At 43.5% G+C, this 23,991-nt stretch overlaps 1 protein-coding gene across 2 annotated transcripts in view; it reads right to left on the bottom strand.

Annotated features, from left to right (window-relative positions):
- galnt14 (UDP-N-acetyl-alpha-D-galactosamine:polypeptide N-acetylgalactosaminyltransferase 14 (GalNAc-T14)) overlaps positions 1-23,991 on the bottom strand; it is a gene marked incomplete at its 5' end in the record, with an annotated part of 140,366 nt that overhangs the window by 63,449 nt on the left and 52,926 nt on the right. For both annotated transcript variants that reach the window (XM_084000829.1, XM_084000830.1), the window contains one exon: positions 8,607-8,705. In XM_084000829.1, the coding sequence (XP_083856955.1) occupies positions 8,607-8,705 (99 nt within the window). The remainder of the gene's footprint in view (positions 1-8,606; positions 8,706-23,991) is intronic.

Here is a 23,991-nt window from a genome sequence, read left to right as displayed (position 1 = left end):
CATCTTCCACTTGATGAACTGTTCACCTTACAGTTTTTCTCAGTCGCTTTGGTGCTATTCTCACATCACTCTTAACATTTGCACAACAGTTAGTGCATTTCTCAGAACAATTATCACAAACTGCAAAACCTAGTGGATGACCTGCAAAAGCGCGTCACTTGCTCAAAATGGATTGTGCATCCCTCAAAAGCAAGTACTCATGTCAATGAAACTGTCAGTGTCGTCAAAATGAGAAGTCCTGACACCATCGTTTATGAACAAGATAGTCAAATGGCTTTGTCATGTTTTCATTAGGACACTTTATTCTCTAAGTGTTTTCCAATGCAAAAAGTGATGATACTACCTGAAAATGCTCCAGACAGCACTATACACTACTGGTACAGCCATGTGAAAACTACAGTAAAGTTACACATTACTGTATTTAGTGGAGATACTGAATATGTATGTTTCATATTTCTACTGCATATGCTCTTTGCAATTCTGATTTGTTCACAGCATTGTGCAAAGGAAAAAGACACTACAGTCATCTACAACAAACATAAGAAACACTCTTTGGGTACAACTTTACGTAAACAATGTTGCAGTACATATAGTAACTGAACCTACAGAGTACTGTAAATCATTCCTGCACATCCAGACGTTCCAGTCACATTTTCATCTACATCATCTGTCAATTGTAGCCATTGAAACAGATTCAATATTCCCAAAGATACAGTAATGTCTTCCTTACATTGTATCTCTTTCAACCTTATGCCATTGTTTGTAATGGGCTCAGTCTCTTCCACCTCTGTGAGGTTGTCTTGTAATCCTATGTGATGCAGAGTAAAATTACAGTAATGTACAGTACATGTACTGCATCAACCATTATTACTGTAGTGTACAATACTGTCAAAGTGCCTCCTACTTGTAAAATGCTGTAGTACAGTACCGTACTGTAAAGATGTGGTTGCTGTAATACATTACAATACAGTAAATCTGTTCTCTAGTGAAGCTCTAAGTCTAAATGTAAATGTCCCACTGTATCTTACAGTAATGCCTGACACAATGACAGCAGTTACTGTCCAACACCATACATACCTGTTGTTCTTTACTGTAAATGTTTGAATAATTGAATTCACAGCTTCTCCCAACATTTAAAACTAGTTTGACAGATTTTGAAAACTAGTTCAACAATTTTGTATGTAATGACTCAAGCAATGAAATGAGGACTATTAGTTTTATAGGGAAAGACTATTCAGCGTTCAAAAGTATAGTTCATTTTGACTGACATGACATAAACAAATGATAATGTTGTAAAACAGCAGAGAATTGTATGAGAGCAACTGATACATGCCCAAAAGCATTTGCAATTTGTTCAGAGGAAGGAGAAACTGCTACCAAGATGTGGACAAATGACTACATGTTGTTGAGGTTGAACTAATAGTTATGAGAACTTTCATTCTGATCTGAGAATAGCACCAAAGCGACTGAGAAAAACTGTAATAGACAGTGTTGGTGTTGAACTCGTCTCCACAGGTAAAAGAACAGGACTGCACTGCAAAAACTCAAACTCTAACAAGAATATTTGTCTTATTTCTAGTCAAAACAATCTCATTCTACTTAAAATAAGACTCATCACATTAAAAAGCAGCTTGTTTTTAGACACTTTTTACTTCTTTAAAGCAGATTTTCACTTTTTAAAAAATCTGATAGTGGAGCAAGTTTTTTTTTCTTATCACAAGCACAAAAAACCTGTTTTCACTGGCAAATTTTCTACTTATTTCAAGTGAAAATTAGTTTGAAACAAGTGAAAATGATCTAAAAACAAGTAAATTTTTAGGTGATGAGTCTTATTTTAAGTGGAAAGAGTTTAGTTTTGACTAGAAATGAGACATTTTGACAAGAAATAAGACAAATATTCTTGGAAAGACTTTGAGTTTTTGCAGTCTGAGCTGGTTCATTCTCAGGTGAGTCTTGCCCCTGCAGCAGAGCTGGAGCGTAAATCCACCTAACGACCTGCTCCCATTAATCCTTCAGGAGAGAGGGAAGTGATCCGGACTCTTTACTGACCACTGACTCTCAAAGTGCTGAGCTGGTGCTGATCTAGGAGCAGCTTGTCTCAGGCCGACGGAGCGAGATGTTAATTAGATGATGAACTGACCAGAGTCCAGAGTCCAGACCGGATGAGACCGGACAGACCAGCTCACTGTGTTCACACATTAACCAGAAGCTGCTGAGGGCTCAACTTCCTGGATTTTAAAACTCTTAACAATACATTTAAAATCAATTTGGCAATTTTTTTAAATAAAAAATCCCACTTCCATCTGTAATTTTATTCCCCACCATATTTTCTCTCGTTTTGGAGGCCTTCATTTTATACTGTCTTGTATATAACGTAGAAAAACTCCCAGTTAAACTATCTGTATTTCATAAACAGGTCCTCCTTGGCTGGACTCTCATCTATAAGCACAACTTTTCACCCCACCGATATATTATTTGGAACAATAGAGATATCATAGTTAGAAATAAGTCTATAAATTATTTCTTTTTTATTCTGTGTTTTAATACACTATGTGTTTTATGTCTTCATGTATTTTTACTCAGTGTTTGTGATCTGTGTTGTTGTCTGTATTGTCTTGCTGCTGCTCTGGGACATTTTAAATTTCCCCTCGGGGATTAAATAAAGTATTTCTAATTCTAAGTCCCTTTTTTCTGAAACATGGTTTCAGAACGGGATTTGGCTGGTGAGTCAGCTGCTAAATGAGGAAGGAGTATTGCTGTCTTACAGAGACTTTTTGTCACGACGTAACTTCCAAGTCACTCCTGAAGAATTTTCAGATGTCACTAATGCTATTCCGTCGGGCACTTTAATGCTTTTTAAAAGCAGTTGTACATCCTCATCTAGACTTGTATCTGTCCCATATTCAACTGACTCTCCAGAAGGAAAAAATATGTTTCTCACTGACCCAAAAGAATAATAATAAAAAGGTGCGTGCCTTATTCCAAAAAGATATCGTTGCTACCCCTAATATTACTGTTTAGAATTGAATATCGTTGTTCATCACTTTTAGATTTGAACAACAGCACTTTTCAACATGTTCCTGATCCTGTTTCTGTCACATGAGGCTGCAGTTCCTCTCCTGACCACTAGAGAGACTCCGCCCCCTTTAGGAGACCAGCAGACCGTGACTCCGCCCCCTTTAGGAGACCGGCGGACTGTGACTCCGCCCCTTTTAGGAGACCAGCGGACCGTGACTCCGCCCCCTTTAAGAGACCAGCGGACCGTGACTCCGCCCCCTTTAGGAGACCAGCAGACCGTGACTCCGCCCCCTTTAGGAGACCAGCAGACCGTGACTCCGCCCCCTTTAGGAGACCGGCAGACAATGACTCCGCCCACTTTAGGAGACCAGCAGACCGTGACTCCGCCCCCTTTAGGAGACAAGCAGCAGCAGCAGGTCTTGAGTCTATTGACTCCAATGGGAGAAGTGAACGTGAGCTCAGATTATGGTCGATTCTTTTGCTCCAGAGTCACTGAAGTAAAATATTGGACTCATTCTATCACAAGACACATCTCTACTGAACATTTAGACACGAAAATGGACAAATTTCAGACAAATCAGGAGAAAAAATGAACTTTGTTCCAGATCTGTCTCTAACCATGTTTCCATCCACTTGTCGATCAAATTATCTGAAGAAGATCGATAAAAACATTAATGTGAATAACGCCGGTCAAAGTGCATTTCCATCAAAGACTTTTAATTCCAATAAAAACACAGAAACTTCAAACTGTTCTGAGGAGATCGTTACACTTCGCATGAAGCCAGTCTGTCCTGTTCACCTGCATCTGTCTGTGTTTACTCCACCGTGTCTTTAACAGCTGCAACACGTAGAGGAATCCACATAAAACATGATCACAACTCACTTCTATCAGACAAACAACTGTTTCCATCAGAATTTGTCACATAAACTTTGTATCGATCAAGAGAAAATCTGATGAGATCGACCGTATTAACTTTTTATCGATATTCACAACATTTAATCGAATTTTAAAAGGCATTTTGCGAATAAAAAACGTCTGGATGGAAACACGGTTTCTGTCTCAACAGCACACTCTCACCAGATCTGACACAGATCTCCATGGTAATGCCAACTAACGTTTGCGATAAGTTTGCACTAATTAATTTTCGTAATGTTAAGAAAAAAAGCTTTCATTTGTATGCGGCTGTGATTCCACTTCAGTGAAATACGGATTTATGAAAGACATGTTTGATTTTTGATAATAAAAAGCCAAATAAGTTACACACTGGGGCTTTAAAAATGGATGACGCTTTTTGAACACACTCTCTCTCTCTCTCTCTCTCTCTCTGTCTCTTTGTGTGCTGGTCTCTCGCCCGGCGCCGTCAGACAGAGGAGATGAGATCGATGCTGAGATCGGAGGCTGATTAGATATCGACAGGCCTGGTTCTCCATCACAGAGCAGCTCTTTGATCAGCAGATGAAAAGCTTTCAGAGCGTTCGCCGCCCGTCATTGTCTCAGAAATCAGACGTGTCAGACTCGGGCCGAGCCGCGCCGCGCCGAGCCCACGGCGGCAGAATGAGACTCCTTTGTAGAGCGACTGTGGGCGTTCAATATGCGCTCAGTGTTTTCAGAGTCTCTGGAGCAGAGCGTGATGATTGCAGATAGTCAAAGGAAAACTTATCATGATATTATCTGTTTTTTCTGCTTGAAAACTGACGCTTGAAATGAGATTTTCTTTTTTTTCTTTTTTTTTGCCGTCTTTCACTAAATATGTCTGAGAGCGACTCTGAAGAAGAAGTTTGAATCTTGTGTAAACTTTCCCGCTCCGATGCGGAGGAGATCGGAGAATACGGCACGTCGACGTTTTCCAGAAGAACTCACCCATGAAGAAGCGATGATGGAGGCTTTTCTCTCAGCTCACTACTTCACATTATCACTCTCCCTCACACACTCACATCTGGCAACAGCTGCTGCTCTCAGCGTGTGTGTGTGTGTGTGTGTGTGTGTGTGTGTGTGTGTGTGTGTGTGTGTGTCCGTGTCCAGGAGGCTCCTGTGCTACAGCTGAATACTGAACCTGCAGCACCACAGTCTGAGGCCATGTGGACACACTCTAGGCTACTGCCAGGCATATTGATTGATTGAAAACTTTATTGAACAACATTAGACAAGTGTTCAAAAGGATTAAAAACACAATAAAGCCCAAAGGCTTGTTTCCATTGTGGTCCTATTTGATGGTAGACGGTACACATGGATTTAAAAACAAGGAAGACAAACACACAACACATGGACTAAAAACATGGGAGAGAGACACTAAGGCACATAGACTACAACACTGAAGAGAAAGAAAGAAGATGAAATAGATAAAACAAGAGATTAGGTCCCAAACAGAAACAACAAAACATAAAGCAGACACACAAACAAACAATACAATAATCTGGTGCTTCACGGCTCTTTTGATTTAATTTATCAGTTGGCTAACCATTTTTTTATTGAGGACTTAAAAATAAAGTAGGAGGAGCTAACAGTTTTAAGGTTTAAAGGAAGGCCGTTCCACCAGACAGCTGCTGAGTAAAGGAAAGAAAACGTTCCCATACAGAGGCTGTAGTCAGTGGAGCGCCCCCTGGTGGAGTAATTGTGTGTGTCACTGACTTTGGAGAAGTAGTTTACTAAATACTTTGGTGCCAGACATCATCTGGCATCTCTTTCAACATGGGAATCAAACCCACGATCTTAAGGTCAAGACAGAACTGATCAGACAGACACATGATCATCTTTCTATAAGCACTGATATGGAGGAGCTGTAATCACATTAAGTTACCTGTGTGTGTGTTTATAAACATGTTAACGAGCACCAGGTGGATTGTTTATGAACCTTAACGAGCTCTGGCCTGAGGATCAGAGGTTACCACGGCAACTTGAGGTGGTTGCCAATGACGATAGGGGCCCCCCAGGCTGAGACAGACAGAAACGTCAACAAAAAGAGTGATTTTCTGCCTCTGCACTGGTCTCACATTTAGGCTTATTCTGACAAAACGGTAACTCCTATCAGAACAAAACACAGACCATCATCGCTGTAAGGACTTCCTGAACGATTTGGTGTGATTTTGGTGTTTCTACAGTAAATATTTTGCAGAAACGTGCGATTTTAAAACAGAGGTCCGTTCTGCTTCTCTCAGAAAATCTTTGTATTGGAGTCAATGAGGAGCAGAGACAGACGTGGCCGCACTCAGAGGCTGATAATTCAAAATCTGTAAGTCTCTCTGATATTTTGAGCAGATTGTGAGAGAGAGAACAAGTTTGTCTACAAATTTGGAAAAAATCATGTGTGTAGAGTGTAAATTGTGTCCGGGAGGAGTGTGGAAAGAGAAAAGTTTAAGACGATTTCAGACAACTTCTCCCACCTTCTCCCACTCCGTGCAATACACACATGATTTTTGTAACTTTTTGTAACGTACAGTCAAACTCGTTACTTCGCACCTGTGAACTCGTACTAGATCGATGTAGTACTCCCAGCTCCCAGTTGTAACATGTCTGTCATCTAAACCCTCTGATGTAGCCTAGATCAGATGCAGCGTGTTAAATCCTCCAGACAGCAGAGGACGTTTGTGAACGTCAGCTCTTCAAACTGTTTCTGGTAGATAGAGACCACCACACATACAGTATATGACAATCAACATCTTGCTGTTATGAGCACTTTGCACTTTGCCTACCTCATACATGTTGTTAAATGTTGTCCATTGTCAATCTGTATCTGTTTATGCCTCATCTTTGTATAATAGCTTGTATTCTGTGTATTTTACTACTTTTAAGTTATGTGTAGGGACTACAGATGGAAATTAGCTGGGAGCTAAATCTGGCACAACCATCTTTTCATTTTTTCCTTTAAATGATTAATGTAATTGCACATTGTCCCTTATTAAACTAATAAACTTAAACTTAAACTCTTCACATGAAGCCCGTCTGTCCTGTTCACCTGCATCTGTCTGTGTTCACTCCACCGTGTCTCTAACAGCTGCAACACGTAGAGGAATCCACATAAAACATGATCACAACTCACTTCTATCAGACAGAGAACTGTTTCCATCAGAATCTGTCGCAGTAACTTTGTATCGATCAAGATAAAATCTGATGAGATCGACCGTATTAACTTTTTTTAATCAATATTCATGACATTTAATCTAATTTTACTGTTTCCATAAGACATTTTAAATTGGATGTTGCTGAATGTGAATAACAACGTGTGGATGGAAACACGGTCAGTGACCTCTGACCTCTGTGGAATCATTCACCACAATGGGATCACTGCCCAACACACACACACACACACACACACACACACACTAGACACACAGTGCAAAACAACTTATTTGAGAACTTTGTTTCCATAGCAACCACCCACCACCACCACCACTCTCTCCATGTGCAGCGTTTTCACCGTGACAGTCTGGTTCGTTACTCATGTGTCAGCAGCTGCTGCTCTGAGGTCAGCTGATCTGTTGATCCACTGAACAGGAAGAGACAGCCGTCAATCACACAGCTTTTCAAAATAAAACACAACCCAACAAGGCTTCAAAATAAAAGATAAAAGCCGAGACTTTTCAAAATAAAAGAGCGTCCTGCAGAGCTTCTAGATCTACGCTGACTGAGAGTTATTGATCTGCTGTTTCGACTGCTTACAAAATAAAACGCTGGCAGCAGATTCACCAAAAGTGTCAGACTGGTTCATTCACTCTTGGATTTTTTATTTTTTATATTATTTAATTTTTTTTCTGTGAATCGTTGGCGGGAAATCGAGTCGTCGTCTGATCGAGAGCCCAGAAAACGAGGGAGCAGAGGAAACATCAAATAAACATCACGGTGACGACCACTGCTCCACATTCAGCCAGCGAAAAAAAAAAAAAAAAAAGGCAGTGAAACTACATCCAAACCACCACACACACACACACACACACACACACACACACACACACACACACACACACACTGATATATACAGCCAGAGCCAGAGCCAAAGGGAGCAGAGGGGCCCAGGGAGACAGATTGTCTTTTAATTGGTTGAAAACTGCAGAGCTTTGAGAAGGGCTGAAGGGGAAGACACACACACACACACACACACACACACACACACATACACACACACACACACACACACAAATGCACACAAACGCACACAAAGACACACAATGTCCTCTGTGATAGTCAGGAGACGCGGCGGTCCCTGCTGACTGACTGGTATAATGAGCTGAACTCAGGCCAAAACCTGGAGGTGTGTGTGTGTGTGTGTCTGTGTCTCTATGTGTGTGTGTGTGTGTGTGTCTGTGTGTGTGTGAATATGTGAGTGTGTGTTTTTATAGTGTGTGTGTGTGTGTGTGTGTGGCAACCTGCTGATATCATCAAACTGTACAACAGAGCGATGGTTCAGAGATTGAGGGTCAGGGAAGTTAAAGTGTGTGTGGTTTGGTTTTTTGGCAGCTGAAAGTTTCTGACATCTACAAAGACGTGTGTGTGTGTGTGTGTGTGTGTGCGTGTGAGTGTGAGTGTGTGTGTGTGTGTGTGTGTGTGTGTGTGTGTGTGTGTGTGTGTGTGTGTGTGTGTGTGTGTGTGTTACCTCCTGATGGTGCGCAGCAGCGTGGATCGGGCCTCGTTGTGGAAGGTGATGATGATGGAGGTGGGAGGAAGATCGGGGTCGTAGTGCAGAGTGGTGCACCTGGTGAAGAGAGAAAGGTGTTGTTAATAAAGGGATAGTTCAACATTTAATCAAATTGGCCCATCACCATAATCCCTATAGTCATAGCAGTAGGTTCGTTACCTTTAATTGTCGGTGCAAGCTGTTTTTAGAACGGCGGAGCAGAGCCGTGAGCTGCTCAGAGCTACGCTACGGAGGCTCATTATGGGATTTCTTGGTTTCCCTCATCATCAAACTCATCAAATACACAATCCAACAACTCCACAACGCTCTGGTGGACAAGTTGTGAGCTGCACATTCACCACGCTATGAGATAATAACACAACGTTACCACACAGAGTTGTTTTAGAGGGAAATGCAGAGACTGTTGATGAAAAACTGTCCCTGAAGGCAACGTGCATCAGCGGTTTTACATGAATTTCCCTCTGCTGAGTCCAGAACCTTGAGTAACCCCAAATATGGTCAAAAGAGGGAGGGGCTTGATGGTTCACCCCTGCAGCTGTCAGTCAAGTGTGAACAGGAAATGATCTGTGTCTGCACCACACACACACACACACATACACACACACACACACACACACACACACACACTGACCAAGGGAAGAGACCAGACTTATTGAAGATGAATTATAGATGACCAGTCTCATTAAAATACACCACATAGGCCCCTCTCTCTCTGTGTGTGTGTGTGTGTGTGTGTGTGTGTGTGTGTGTGTGTGTGTGTGTGTGTGTGTGTGTGTGTGTGCCTGCCTCTGCTCTTTTAGAAGAAAAGGCTGCTGACCCAGCGGAGGAAACACACACACACACACACACACACACACACACACACACACACAGCAGTATAATGAGAGGACTGGCCTTTACCTATCAGATTGATGGATTGGTGACATTTTCAAGCAGAAACAGTCGCTGGCTGCGTTCTGGCCTTCAAGCCTCACCTTACACAACTCTGTGTGTGTGTGTGTGTGTGTGTGTGTGTGTGTGTGTGTGTGTGTGTGTGTGTGTGTGTGTGTGTGTGTGTGTGTGTGTGTGTGTGTGTAAACCGTAACACAACACACTGCAGCATCAGCCATCTTAAGCTGTGATTCTCCTCTCTGACACTGCAGGTTGTTGTTGTTGTTGTTGTGTTTCATTAAATCGTCTGAGAGAATTCTAATAGGATTAATTATCATCGACTCCTTCAACAACATTAACCACTCATTAATTAATTCATTAATGAACCCAACCGTTTGCACCTGCAGCTGTTGGTTGGTCAGAATAATCAGTTTGTTTATGATGTCATGTGATGATGTCATATGATGATGTCATGGTTTCACCTGATGGTCTCATCTCTGACTCGTCCAAACACCGACGTGTCTGTGAAGCTGCTGCACGTTAAAGTCTTATAAAACCAGCCGTCAGGACTTCTTGTCACTTTGTGATGTCACAACTAAGCCCCGCCCCCTCACCACCACCTGGACAACACCATCCAATCAACAATTTAGGATTTGGTTTCACTGAGTGTTTTATTCAGAAATCTGCTCCGTTTTTATTGGATATTTAAATATGTAAAATATAAAGCTATCTATCTATCTATCTATCTATCTATCTATCTATCTATCTATCTATCTATCTATCTATCTATCTATCTTTCTCCTCTCTTCTGATTGCCTGACATCGACCTGCTTTCTTTCTTTCTTTCTTTCTTTCTTTCTTTCTTTCTTTCTGTCTGTCTTTTTTCTTTCTTCTTTCTTTGTTCCTTCCTTTCTTTGTTTCTATCTATCTATCTTTTTTCTTTCTGTCTTTCTTTCTATCTATCTATCTATCTATCTATCTATCTATCTATCTATCTATCTATCTATCTATCTATCTATCTATCTATCTATCTATCTATCTATCTATCTATCCATCCATCCATCCATCCATCCATCCATCCATCCATCCATCCATCCATCCATCCATCCATCCATCCATCCATCCATCCATCCATCCATCCATCCATCTATCTATCCATCCATCTATCTATGGTCACTTCATGTTCGGCCTCTCCCTCCATTGTTTCTCTCCCAGTGAGAATAGGAACATGCACTGTATATATTTGTCATATCATTTCCCATGATGCCCCTCTCCTCCTCCTCCTCCTCCTCCTCCTCCTCCTCCTCCTCCTCCTCCTCCTCCTCCTCCTCCTCCCTCTATCTCCCTGTCTCCATCTCTCTCTGGTTTTCCTGCAGTTGATTTATTCCGCAGCTCCACCAGAGAGGAACGATGAGAAGATAAAGACGAGTCGCTACTGTGAGGAGAGACAGTGTGTGTGTGTGTGTCTGTGTGTGTGTGTGTGTGTGTGTGTGTGTGTGAGAGAGAGAGAGAGAGAGAGAGAGACACCGTGACAGACAGGCAGAGAGAGAGAGAGAGAGAGAGAGATGTAGAGATAAAAGTTGTGCTGACAGATGACTGATGTAGGAGCTGATATGAACAAGGTTTCACCACACTCCCCAAGAGAGAGGGTGTGTGTGTGTGTGTGTGTGTGTGTGTGTGTGTGTGTGTGTGTGTGTGTGTGTGTGTGTGTGTGTGTGTGTGTGTGTGTGTGTGTGTGTGTGTGTGTGTGTGTGTGATAACTTGCTGATGCGTCAAAGCTCAAGAGGAGGAAACACACACTGAAGTAAGAGAGAAGAAAATGTAGAAGAAGAGGGAATAAAAAAGAACAGGAGGAGAAAAATATGATGAGGAAGAGGAGGGAGAAGAAGAGAGAGAGGAAGAGGAGGAAGAGGGAGAGGAGGAAGAAGAAGGAGGAGGAAGAGGGAGAGGTAAATGGAAAGGAAGAGGAGGTGATCACTTAATCATTTGGGAGAGGAAGACTCATCATTTTGTTGTTAAATTGGGTCATAATTAGTGAATGAGTTCAGAGGTCACAGTGACCTTTGACCTATAGATACCTAAAGATCAACTTCAAGTGAATGTGAAGGAGGAGGAGGAGGAATAGGAGGAGGAGGGGAAGGAAGAGAAGGAGGAAGGAGGAAGAGGAAAATTTGGAGGAACAGGAAGAGGAAGAGGAGGAGGAGGAGGAGGAGGAGGAAGAGAAGGGGGAGGAAGAGGAGAAGGAGGGAGGAGGAAGAGGAAGAGAAGGAGGGAGGAGGAGGAGGAAGACGAAGAGAAGGAGGAAGGAAAGGAAGAGGAAGGAACGGAAGAGGAGGAAGAGAAGGAGGAAGGAAGAGGAGGAGGAAGAGAAGGAGGGAGGAGGAGAAGGAAGAGGAAGAGGATGAGGGAGGAGGAGGAGAAAGAGAAGGAGGAAGGAAAGGAAGAGGAGGGAGGAAAAGGAGGAAGAGGAAGACAAAGAGGAGGAGGAGGAGGGAGGAAGAGGAGGAAAAGGAAGGAAGAAGAGAATCTGCAGCAGATTTGTTTCCAGATGGTGAGAAAATAATTTATATTTGATGAGGAGGATGTTGTTGTTGTTGTTAGTGTGTGTGTGTGTGTGTGTGTGTGTGTGTGTGTGTGTGTGTGTGTGTGTGTGTGTGTGTGTGTGTGTGTGTGTGCGTGCGTGTGTGTGTGTGTGTGTGTGTGTGTGTGTGTGTGTGTGTGTGTGTGTGTGTGTGTGTGTGTGTGTGTGTGTGTGCGTGTGCGTTGGCTCATCAAAGTTCATCTGGAGGTGAGATAAACACATGAAAGGGGAGGTCAAACCCAGCAGTGTCCACACACACACACACACACACACACACACACACACACACACACACACACACACACACACACACACACACACACACACACACACACACACACACACAGCCTCTCTGCAGGCGGTTGCAGTCGACCTGTCAAAGTGTGTGTTCGTGCTGCAAAATACTAATGGCCACAGATGTAGCCCTGAGATACTGTCACACACACACATACACACACACACACACACACACGCGCACACACACACACACACACACACACCTCCAGCCTTTAACACCCTGTTCTTCACTTGTTCTCTGTTCTTTCCCTCCGCCTCTTCTCTCTGTGTTCTGAACAACACGTCACTGAGCATCGTCTAATCAATAATCAATAATCGGTTAATCAATTAAAGCTGTTTTTTAAACTGATCCAATATTTTAAAAAACAGAGCAGATTTCAGAATAAAACACTCAGAGAAACTAAAAATCCTGCAAGTTGTTGCTGTTGGACGGTGGGTCCAGGTGGTGGTGAAGGGGCGGGGCTTAGTTGTGACATCACAAAGTGACAGGAAGTGCTGACAGCTGGTTTTACAGTAAGGCTGTGTCCTAACCCCCCTACTCACTATATAGTGACCAGTCCATGTTGTAGTGGTGTCCGAATGTTTAGTGGTTATTAATGTTCACTATATAGTGACTGAATCTATCCCACAATTCACCGCGAAATGTAGTGAACATCCGATGGTCACTAACCGGAGCAAGATATCCCATCATGCATTGCGGTCACGGATGGCCGTTACCAGAGCGACCGGTGTAGCTACCAAATAAATGAAGTAGTGACCGGTGTAGCTACCAAATAAATGAAGTAGTGACCGATGTAGCTACCAAATAAATGAAGTAGTGACCGATGTAGCTACCAAATAAATGAAGTAGTGACCGGTGTAGCTACCAAATAAATGAAGTAGTGACCGGTGTAGCTACCAAATAAATGCAGTAGTGACCGGTGTAGCTACCAAATAAATGCAGTAGTGACCGGTGTAGCTACCAAATAAATGAAGTAGTGACCGGTGTAGCTACCAAATAAATGAAGTAGTGACCGGTGTAGCTACCAAATAAATGAAGTAGTGACCGGTGTAGCTACCAAATAAATGCAGTAGTGACCGGTGTAGCTACCAAATAAATGCAGTAGTGACCGGTGTAGCTACCAAATAAATGAAGTAGTGACCGGTGTAGCTACCAAATAAATGCAGTAGTGACCGGTGTAGCTACCAAATAAATGAAGTAGTGACCGGTGTAGCTACCAAATAAATGAAGTAGTGACCGGTGTAGCTACCAAATAAATGAAGTAGTGACCGGTGTAGCTACCAAATAAATGAAGTAGTGACCGGTGTAGCTACCAAATAAATGCAGTAGTGACCGGTGTAGCTACCAAATGGGGACTTAAGGACTAAAGGAGGCTGCTCTCTCTCTCTCTGACAGCTGCCCACTTGTTTATATCTGATAAGCTCCGCCTGGCTCCATCTAGTGGCCGAATTAAGGATTTGGATTTGCGATAATACTCCTTTAAATATATATATTACCGCTTAATATATTGCTCCTCTATACCAGAGCGATAGATATAACAGAGTGGCGACAGCCTATCGCTCTGCTCTATACTGGCCGTTACCATGGTTGTATCCATGGTACCTGCACCGGCCGTTACAATCGCGGTCGGAACGTTTTAATTACGCAACGTAATACGTCATTAACTGTGCGGCGGTGTAGTGTCCGAAAGTGTTTTTTTATTTGACCAGTGAGTCACTAAATAGTCACTATATTGAATTCACTATAGTGAGTAGGGAGGAGGGAATGAGGGAGTGATTTCAGACACAACCTAAGACTTTAATGGAGCTTTGATACAAACATCTACCTTTATTTTGAAGGAGCTTTAACACAAACGTCTACCTTTATTTTGAAGGAGCTTTAACACAAACATCTACCTTTATTCTGAAGGAGCTTTAATATTCTTCATCTTCATCTTCTTCACCTCTGGCCTCCCTCTCTTCTCTCTCTCTCTCCTATTCAGGTGTTCACAGAGAACATGGCCTAGTTTTGGCTGGTTGGGCATCACCCATTTACATATTTACACACACACACACACACCTACAGACACACACACACCTACAGACACACACACACACACAGTGAAGGAGGGATTTCGTGAAAGGGAAGAAAAGCAAACGGCCGGCGACAGATGATAATGCCTCATTTCTTCTGTTACTGGAAAATTCCATTAGGAAACTTTCCGAGTCAGTGGCTGCGGTGAATGAAGGGAACGACGGGTCGAGTGAATAGTTTCAGTAGATTCGACTGTTTTAATTGAAGCAGGTTTATAATCCTCACAGAGAGCAGAGGAGTGGCCGCGCGTCCACCGCCGCTACCGCCGCACGTTCACCAACACACGGTGATTTAATTCATGCTGCTGGACACCAACAATGGACCTGGACTCTTTAATTCTGTTAATACAGGTTAATACTACCTCTGTGTGTGTGTGTGTGTGTAGTTGTGTGTGTGTGTGTGTGTGTACAGCCTGAGTGGTCATGTGACCTCGTTGTGGTATTTCATTTGTGGAGTTCATCATGACTCCGCCCACTTCATCTGTGTCACCTTCAGAACCAAACATCCCAGTGGAACGGATCTACAGGTCCATCAACACAACTCAGAGAGAAAGTGACCACATAAGAACCACGTTAGAATCCCATGAGAACCACATATGGCCTAGTCCACATGAACACAGGTATTTTTGAAACCGAACTTTTATGGACCCCGGTTAAAAAAAAATTCCCGTCCACACCACCAGTGTGATAAAAAATATCTCCGTCCACTTGAAACCGCAAAATCCGCCTCAAACAATGTCATGCACATGCCAAAGCAGTAGGTGGCGATAGCACTCCTAACAGGAAGGCCATTTTAGCCAATCACAAGGCTGGAAAAATTCATACCGGAAAAACAACAATGGCTATGCTAAATGCTAAATGCTAAATAGCACCAGTAACAGCAACCAGAGACTGGAGGCTCTGCAGCAACTCCGTCAGCTGGTCACGTCTAGAGCTCCACAAGTCTCCATGGATACAACTTACTGTTTACCCTCACACAGTGTGACGTCGAACAATGTCGCCAAGAAATTGCGGTTTTCCTGTCCACACATGAAGCTGAAACCGCGATTATTTCCATTGTTTACGTCAGAGCTGAACACGTGCTGATGTTCAGCTCCTCTAGTCTCCTCTAGGTAGCGGTTGTTAGCTAGAGTTAAAGTTAGCTTGCTAGCTAAGATGGACGTGACAGAGTTGCTGTTGTTTATTGGCTGTCAGCTGTATTCAGTCGTCATATCCAGTTGCTCAACCTAATTCAACAACGGAGGCGCCTGGATGAGCAACGAAGGAGACCGCTCCTCTTGCTAGCGACACCAACAACTGCAACTTTCTCAAGAAGACAGCAGCGACGCGCCCGGCGTCAGCGGAGCTTCTATTTTGAAAATAGCTTTCCCATCGCCACCTTTAGCTGTGGCATATGCAGGCTATACACCTACATTGCATCACTTTTACGGTTGCGTGTATACGGAGTATTTCTATTACACCACTTGTGTGGATGCGTAATTTTATTTAACAAAACTTTGGTTTCAAAAATACCCGTGTATGTGTGGACGAGGCCTAAAACCACGTTAGAACCACATTGAAACCAGAAGGACATTCCTCTCGCTGCTGTTTAACGTTGTTTAACAAATGAAGCTGCAGCTCCTCAGGGAGGAAACACTGTGATATGTAAATACTCAGCACATGTGTAATGACATGCAGTGGGAAGTAAGTGGTAGAAACCTGTGTGTGTGTGTGTGTGTGTGTGTGTGTGTGTGTGTGTGTGTGCGTGCACGCGCTGCATAAATAACAAATGAGCGTGAAAGTGAAAAGCAGACATGTCGGAGTCAGGGAGGTTTTTATTCCTGGAGTTTTTCAGAGTAAAACTTCCTCCTCTCGACTCTCCACGCTCTTGTTTTGAAACAGAACAAACTAACAACTAATTTTAGGGAGGAGGGGGCGGGGGGGGGGGGGGGGGCGTCATCCTGGCAGAGCAGAGCGTCTTAACACACAAACACACAACACCCACCAGCAGCAGAGTGTGAACTGGTTTATTACTGGTGGAGCTGGGGGGGGGGGGCGAAGACACCTCATAAGAAGAGGAGGAGGAGGAGGAGGAAGGTTGTTTTTTATAGAGCTGAAAAAAAAAGATTATTTTAACAACTGACGACTCCTCGACTCCTTCTTGGTGTTACAGCTACTGATGAAGATGAAGCTTTAACACAAACATCTACCTTTATCCTGAAGGAGCTTTAATACAAACATCTACCTTTATTCTGAAGGAGCTTTAACACAAACATCTACCTTTATTCTGAAGGAGCTTTAACACAAACATCTACCTTTATTCTGAAGGAGCTTTAACACAGACATCTAGCCTACTTTTATTCTGAAGGAGCTTTCATACAAACATCTACCTTTATTTTGAAGGAGCTTTAACACAAACGTCTACCTTTATTCTGAAGGAGCTTTAATACAAACATCTACCTTTATTCTGAAGGAGCGTTAACACAAACATCTACCTTTATTTTGAAGGAGCGTTAATACAAACATCTACCTTTATTTTGAAGGAGCTTCAACACAAACATCTACCTTTATTCTGAAGGAGCTTTAACACAAACATCTACCTTTATTCTGAAGGAGCTTTAACACAAACATCTACCTTTATTTTGAAGGAGCTTTAACACAAACATCTACTTTTATTCTGAAGGAGCTTTAACACAAACATCTACCTTTATTCTGAAGGAGCTTTAACACAAACATCTACCTTTATTCTGAAGGAGCTTTAACACAAACATCTACCTTTATTCTGAAGGAGCTTTAACGCAAAAAACTACCTTTATTCTGAAGGAGCTTTAATACAAACATCTACCTTTATTCTGAAGGAGCTTTAACGTAAACATCTACCTTTATTCTGAAGGAGCTTTCATACAAACATCTACCTTTATTCTGAAGGAGCTTTAACACAAACATCTACCTTTATTCTGAAGGAGCTTTAACACAAACATCTACCTTTATTCTGAAGGAGCTTTACTGTAACACAATCATCTACCTTTATTCTGAAGGAGCTTTAATACAAACATCTTCCTTTATTCTGAAGGAGCTTTAACACAAACATCTACCTTTATTCTGAAGGAGCTTTACTGTAACACAATCATCTACCTTTATTCTGAAGGAGCTTTAATACAAACATCTACCTTTATTCTGAAGGAGCTTTAACACACATAACAACTGACGGTTCCTCGACACCTTGGTGTTACAGCTACTGATGAAGATGAGGGTGAAGATGAGGATGATTAAGAAGAGGATGAGGATGATGAAGATGAAGATGAAGATGATGAGGAAGATGATGAAGATGAGGAAGCAGCAGCAGCAGCAGCAGCAGCCTCGGTCCCTCGGCTCAGTCTTGTGTTTTCCAGAGTTTTTCTGACTGTTTGAAAAACATGAGGCTGGAGAGACGCTGCTCCCCCGAGCTGCTCAGTTATTCATCTTACAGTTCCACATCTCTGCTGCTGCTGCTGCACCGAGTGTGTGTGTGAGTGTGTGTGAGTGTGTGTGTGTGTGTGTGCGTGTGTGTGAGTGTGTGCTGCTTAGGTACTCAAAAAAGAAACATTTTCCATGAATTTTAGGCTGGTGTATATCCTCATGTATATAAACATATTCTGTGTGTGTTTGCATATGCTTTACTGGCTACAGCAAGTGTGTGTGTGTGTGTGTGTGTGTGTGTGTGTGTGTGTGTGTGTGTGTGTGTGTGTGTGTGTGTGTGTGTGTGTGTGTGTGTGTGTGTGTGTGTGTGTGTGTGTGCGCGCGTGCGCGAGCTGCTGTAATTACTGCACTTGTTTTATTTTGAAGTCACATGTTTCCTGTCATGTCACCACAGTCACTCAGCAGTATCAGTGTTAGATGTCACTACTAGTGACCAGTCCTCACTGACACCACTACACACTGTTACATCAACACTGTATCACTACTCTGTCCTACAACGCAAGAAGGGGGTAACCATTTTTGTCATTTTTGGGACATGAAAGGTCTGCTACATCACGTGGATAAATATCTTGATTTGGGATATATTTGTGGGTGGTTTTCACACTAACTACCAAAAACTGCAGTGAAACAACAAGAGAACACAGTAACATGAGTTACCTTATTCTGTCTGTGTATGGAACTACCCAAAGCTGTGGGGAAACAAGGAGAGTACACTGTAACATGAGTTACCCTTTTCTCTCTGTGTATCCACCACTTTATTTTCCCATGATCCATTGCGTCACACCACAACGGGAGTCGGTTTTAGTAGCATTCTAGCGAACGGCTAACTGGTAGCGTTAGCGGCTAACTGGTAGCACTAGCCACCGGTGTAGGCACCAAATGTGGGGGCTCCGGGCTGCCAAAACCGTTTTGACTAAATCTGATGTTTGTTAAGTCTATAAAACTAATTGTTGAACAAACATTACTATTTCTGTGTGCACGTTTTTGTAATTAGTCATGGTTATCATAGTTGTTAGCTTTGCTGCTGCTGACAGCTAACAGCAGCTAAGCTAACAGCAGGACGTCAGCTGTTAAAACCCTCCCGTTGTGGGACACGGCATGAAACTACTCCAGTTAGCTCAGTCATGTTGGAACTCAGATATCCGCTGGAGAAAATATTTTTTTCATGGGCCGTTTATTGAGTTATTGTTTATTGACTCCGCTAACGGCTAACAGCTAACAGCTAACGGTTAGCCCAGCTAATCTAAAATGTTTGTTCAACAATTAGTTTTATAGACTTCATAAACATCAGAGTAGTCACCACGGTGATATAGTGACGTGAAAATGTGACATAAAGCTAAAACCTCGTCCGTATTGTTCTCATTAAAATTAGGTGATGATTATAAATAAAGTCGTCACGGCCGATGTCTATCAACCAGTCTATGCTATCAACAATACAGTAACGGTGGGATGGAGCGTCATGGCGACACCCAGCGGCATTCTCCTGAAAGTGGTGGATAGAACTACTCAAAGCTGTGGGGAAACAACGAGAGAACACCATAACATGAGTTACCCTTTTTCTTCCTGTGTATAGAATGTTCAACAGGCTGCTATCATTATGAACAATAGGAGTTAGTTTCCTCTTTCTTGTGTTGTATGGCCAGCTTATATTTTGCCTCAATGCACAGACAGACAGAGGCAACTCTGAAATAAGGGTCAAATGTTAAGTTTGAGTTAAATTTTTTTACACAGCTAGACTACTACTCGCAAAAGCAAAAGCAAGGATTTGACCAATTTTCAGAATCCTAAGTTCAATACAGTTGACTGGACAACAAAAACACTTTAAACTCATTTTTCTCAGAACTGCACAATTCTTCCGTTGTAGGGCAGATCATTGGACTAAATATCATATCACTACTGTCACTATTACCGTCACTAACGTGCTACCATGACACATTACTACTAATACTACTACAGGAGCAGTAGTAATATGATTCTGATCATCCTGTAGTACTAACAGCTTTGATATTATGTCATCAGAGGTATTTACATGCACACACACACACACACGTAGCGGTAGATGTGTGTTTGATTTGATTTGTGTTTGATTATGAGTTTAGTGTGAACAGAGAGAGAGAGGATGTGGTTGAATATCAATACTAATGAAATAATGTCCTTCCCACACACACACACACACACACACACACACACACACACACACACACACACACACACACACACACACACACACACACACACACACACACACTCCTTCATCCCGTGGTGTCTGAACAGAGACCAGGATCTAAACTGAGTCGAAGCTTTGAGCAGATGAAAGATGTGTCTGTGGTTTCACACCCTCGTCTCTATTTCTGTCTCTATCTGAGCTGAGTGGACTTCAGAGGGAGGAGGGGGGGGGGGGGGGGGGGGGGGGGGGGGATGACAGAGGGAGAGGGGGATGAGGAAATGAAAGGGAGGAAGTGAAGAAGAGGAAGAAGTGATGGAGCGGCTCCACAGGACGGAGGTGTGGACGTCTGATCCACTGACTGACTTCACACCAGACAGCCTGACACACACACACACACACACACACACACACACACACACAAGGACACACACACACACACACACACACACACACACTCGACAGGTGAGTGTGTCTCAGGTGTTTTCGAGCTGCCAGATGGAGCTGGACGAGAGGCGGCCATGTTTGTTGGCTCCACACAGAGAGACAGACTGAGAGAGAGAGAGAGAGGAGCTGAAACACTCAGGTGGTGGAGGAGGAGGAGAGGGGGAGGAGTCAGGGAGGAGAGGGGGAGGGGTCAGAGAGAGGAGGAGGAGTCAATAAGTAGGGGAGGGGCCAGAGAGAAGGAGAGAAGGAGGAGTCAGAGAGAGACCTCCTTGTTATCTTGGGATAAGAAGTTTCATCATCAGAGAACCATTAAAGTCCCACTCCGCGACCCTTTTCGGCCATTTTAAAAGCAGCTCATTAGCAATGCACATTAGCAATGCACCTCTGGGGGGTGGGCGGAGACTGTGCTGCTCTGCACCCGCCCAGCCACCTCCTCGCACCCCACCCCCCGCTTGCTGACAGCTGGACTTTGTACAATTACAGATTCAGCGCGTTTAGCGTAAAACTCCACACTGGGATTTGATCCCAGACTGGAACATAGTCCGTGCTCACGGTGCAAGCTGCTCTACCAGGTGAGCTATACCTGTTATACCTTGACAGTACACCGAGCTGTCAAGCCTTTCACCTCTGAGCCAGATGCAGAGCGGGGCGGGAGCTTGTAGCACTATGCCCTCCCCTGGAGCTGTGACACGTCAACCCCAGTCTCCCTGAAACTGCCAGTTTGCGTCTGCCATTGGTTCACAGCAGTTTGACGGCAGAAAAACACAGAAATGCAATTTTGCACTTCCTTTTCTGCTGATATGTGCTCTAACACAAGAAAAATGCCACGTGAAAAGCTCAAAAAACACGATTTTCACGGGAGTGGGTCTTTAAAGCAGAAGTAAGGTGAATGTTTGTGTTAATCTAATGCCCAATTCCGATTCTATTTTTCATCCCTACCCCTACCCCTAGCCCTTAACCCTTGCCCTTGAAACGGAGCTACAAGGAGTAGGGAACCCCTACGAATTGGGACACCACTTCAACAATCACATGCGTCATCAGTCGTCTCTGCTGGCTTTCACATAAGCAGACGTGACGAGCTTTTGCCACAAATCCTCTATTCAGAACCACGTTAACTTAATAAAATAAAATAAAATGTAATGCAGACTGATCGGTTCATTGTAAAACATTTATTTATTGATGTAAATGTGGTGATTTCTGTCCGTAGGCTACAGATCCCCCAGGCAGTGCTGCTTCTGTGTCCAAAACACACATGAACCTTCACTTTTAATTCAAACAAACTAATGTGACAATTGTTACATTTCATCAATGAGACCAGCATTTATCTCCTAAAAAGAATGTAACTACCCGGCGGTAAACCTTTAAAAACCTGTGGGTAAGTTAATTAGCGATGGTCTTTTCTCCCGGGATGACGACGGAGGTTGGCCGGCCGAGCAGCTCTCTGGACGGGGTGGTGTCTCCGTGACGAGCCGCTGATCTGCTCCACAGGTGGAGCTTCACTTCTCCCCAAAAACATCGGAGCAAACGTCTAAACAGCCTCATGTGGATAAACCGACCGCACATTGGGGATCTAAACAGCTACTTTCTCACATGAAAAAATATTAAAACTTAACAAAATGACGTAATAACAGTGCTACAGCGAGAAATAAAACAGCTGCCGGTTGCCGCAAGATGCATTCTGGGAAACTTGTCATAGCCCTCAGTCCGTAGTGTGCCCCTGAAAAATCTCCGTTTCGAGGGCCAGATAGCCCTACCCCTTCACGTGAACGCGCATTCACGTGCAGTGTTTGGTCTGAAACACGGGTCTGTCAGTCACTCTGCTCTGCTCTGAGCCCAGGAGAAAACTTTCCTTGTATCCTACAACCTTTATCCAATGAGGAGAGAGAACGGCATAAAGGGGCAGTCCTCTCTGTGTGTGCAGCCAAGGGATGCGCCTGAATGTGGTGACGTAGGTACGAGGGCGGGGACTGCTAACTCCATCGGCTGACAAGAAGTTAGAGAAAACCACCGGATCACTTACTGAAGCTTTAAACTAAACCTGGTGTGAATACGTCCTTGGATTTGGACCTGCTGAGCCTCCGTACCACCGCCTCGCGTCGCTTTATTTTGAAAATCTTGTGGTATCAAGATGGCGTCCAGAGTGAAGACGAGACGTTCAACGTTTCCTCTGGTTCACATTGTTGTTGTTTTCATGGGAGAAAATAGACCCGACTTCTTCAGCTCATGTTTACACACACACACACACACACACACACACACACACACACACACACTGCAGCTGTGTGTGTGTGTGTGTGTGTGTGTGTCAGTCCTGACATAGCTGCGACTCCCTAGTCTGCTTCACACAGGCAAGAAACCATCACTCACTCTGTAGCCTCGGGTCAGACACACACACTCATACACACACACACACACTCTCTCTCATACACACATACACACACACAAACACACACACACACACACACACACACACACACACACACACACACACACACACACACACACACACACACACACACACACACACACAGACTCATACACGCACACACACAGACACACACACAGTAGATGGATGTTGGGAGGCAGCAGAGGGAGAAGGTTTTCCACATGGAAGATTCTGTACAATGGATCTGTGGTCACTCTACATCACACACACACACACACACACACACACACACACACAAAGACACACACACACACACACACACACACACACACACACACACACACAAAGACACACACACACACACACACACACACACAGCGAGTATATCGATGTAAAAACTAGTGTGTGTGTCTGCTGGTGATGAATGGAGCAATATTTCAGTCTAAACCAGCATCAACCACAGATGGTGTATAGAGAACATTATACATTACACACACTCACACTCACACAGTCGCAGACACACACACACACACACACTTACACAGTCGCAGACACACACACTCACACAGTTGCACACACTCACACACACGGTGCTGTGAAAACCCCATCTGTCAGAGTGCGACTGCTGCAGCACAGAGGAATCACCTGTCTTATTACACTCTCACACACACACACACACACACACACACACACACACACACACACACACACACACACACACACACACACACCTATATGCAAACACACTTTAACGCACAACTATATGCAAACACACACATACACACTTAGAAAATACACACAAACACACACAGAGACAGACACACTGGTTAAACTCTGCAGAGTGTTGTGTTGTTTCATTGTGTTAGTGAAACCTGCAGGGGACTGAGCATTAACACCTCACACACACACACACACAGACACACACACACACACACAGACGCACACACACACACACAGAGACAATAACGCTGATAAACAGTGGCAGATCCGCCAAACTAAACCACACAGACAGAAACACACACCCTCACATTAACACACAGACGTATGCAGAGACACTAACACACACAGACACACACACACACACAAA

This window comes from Trachurus trachurus (genome assembly GCF_905171665.1).
Source record: "Trachurus trachurus genome assembly, chromosome: 24".
Classification (NCBI taxonomy): Eukaryota; Metazoa; Chordata; class Actinopteri; order Carangiformes; family Carangidae; genus Trachurus; species Trachurus trachurus.
This window is presented reverse-complemented; position numbering and strand designations above follow the sequence as displayed.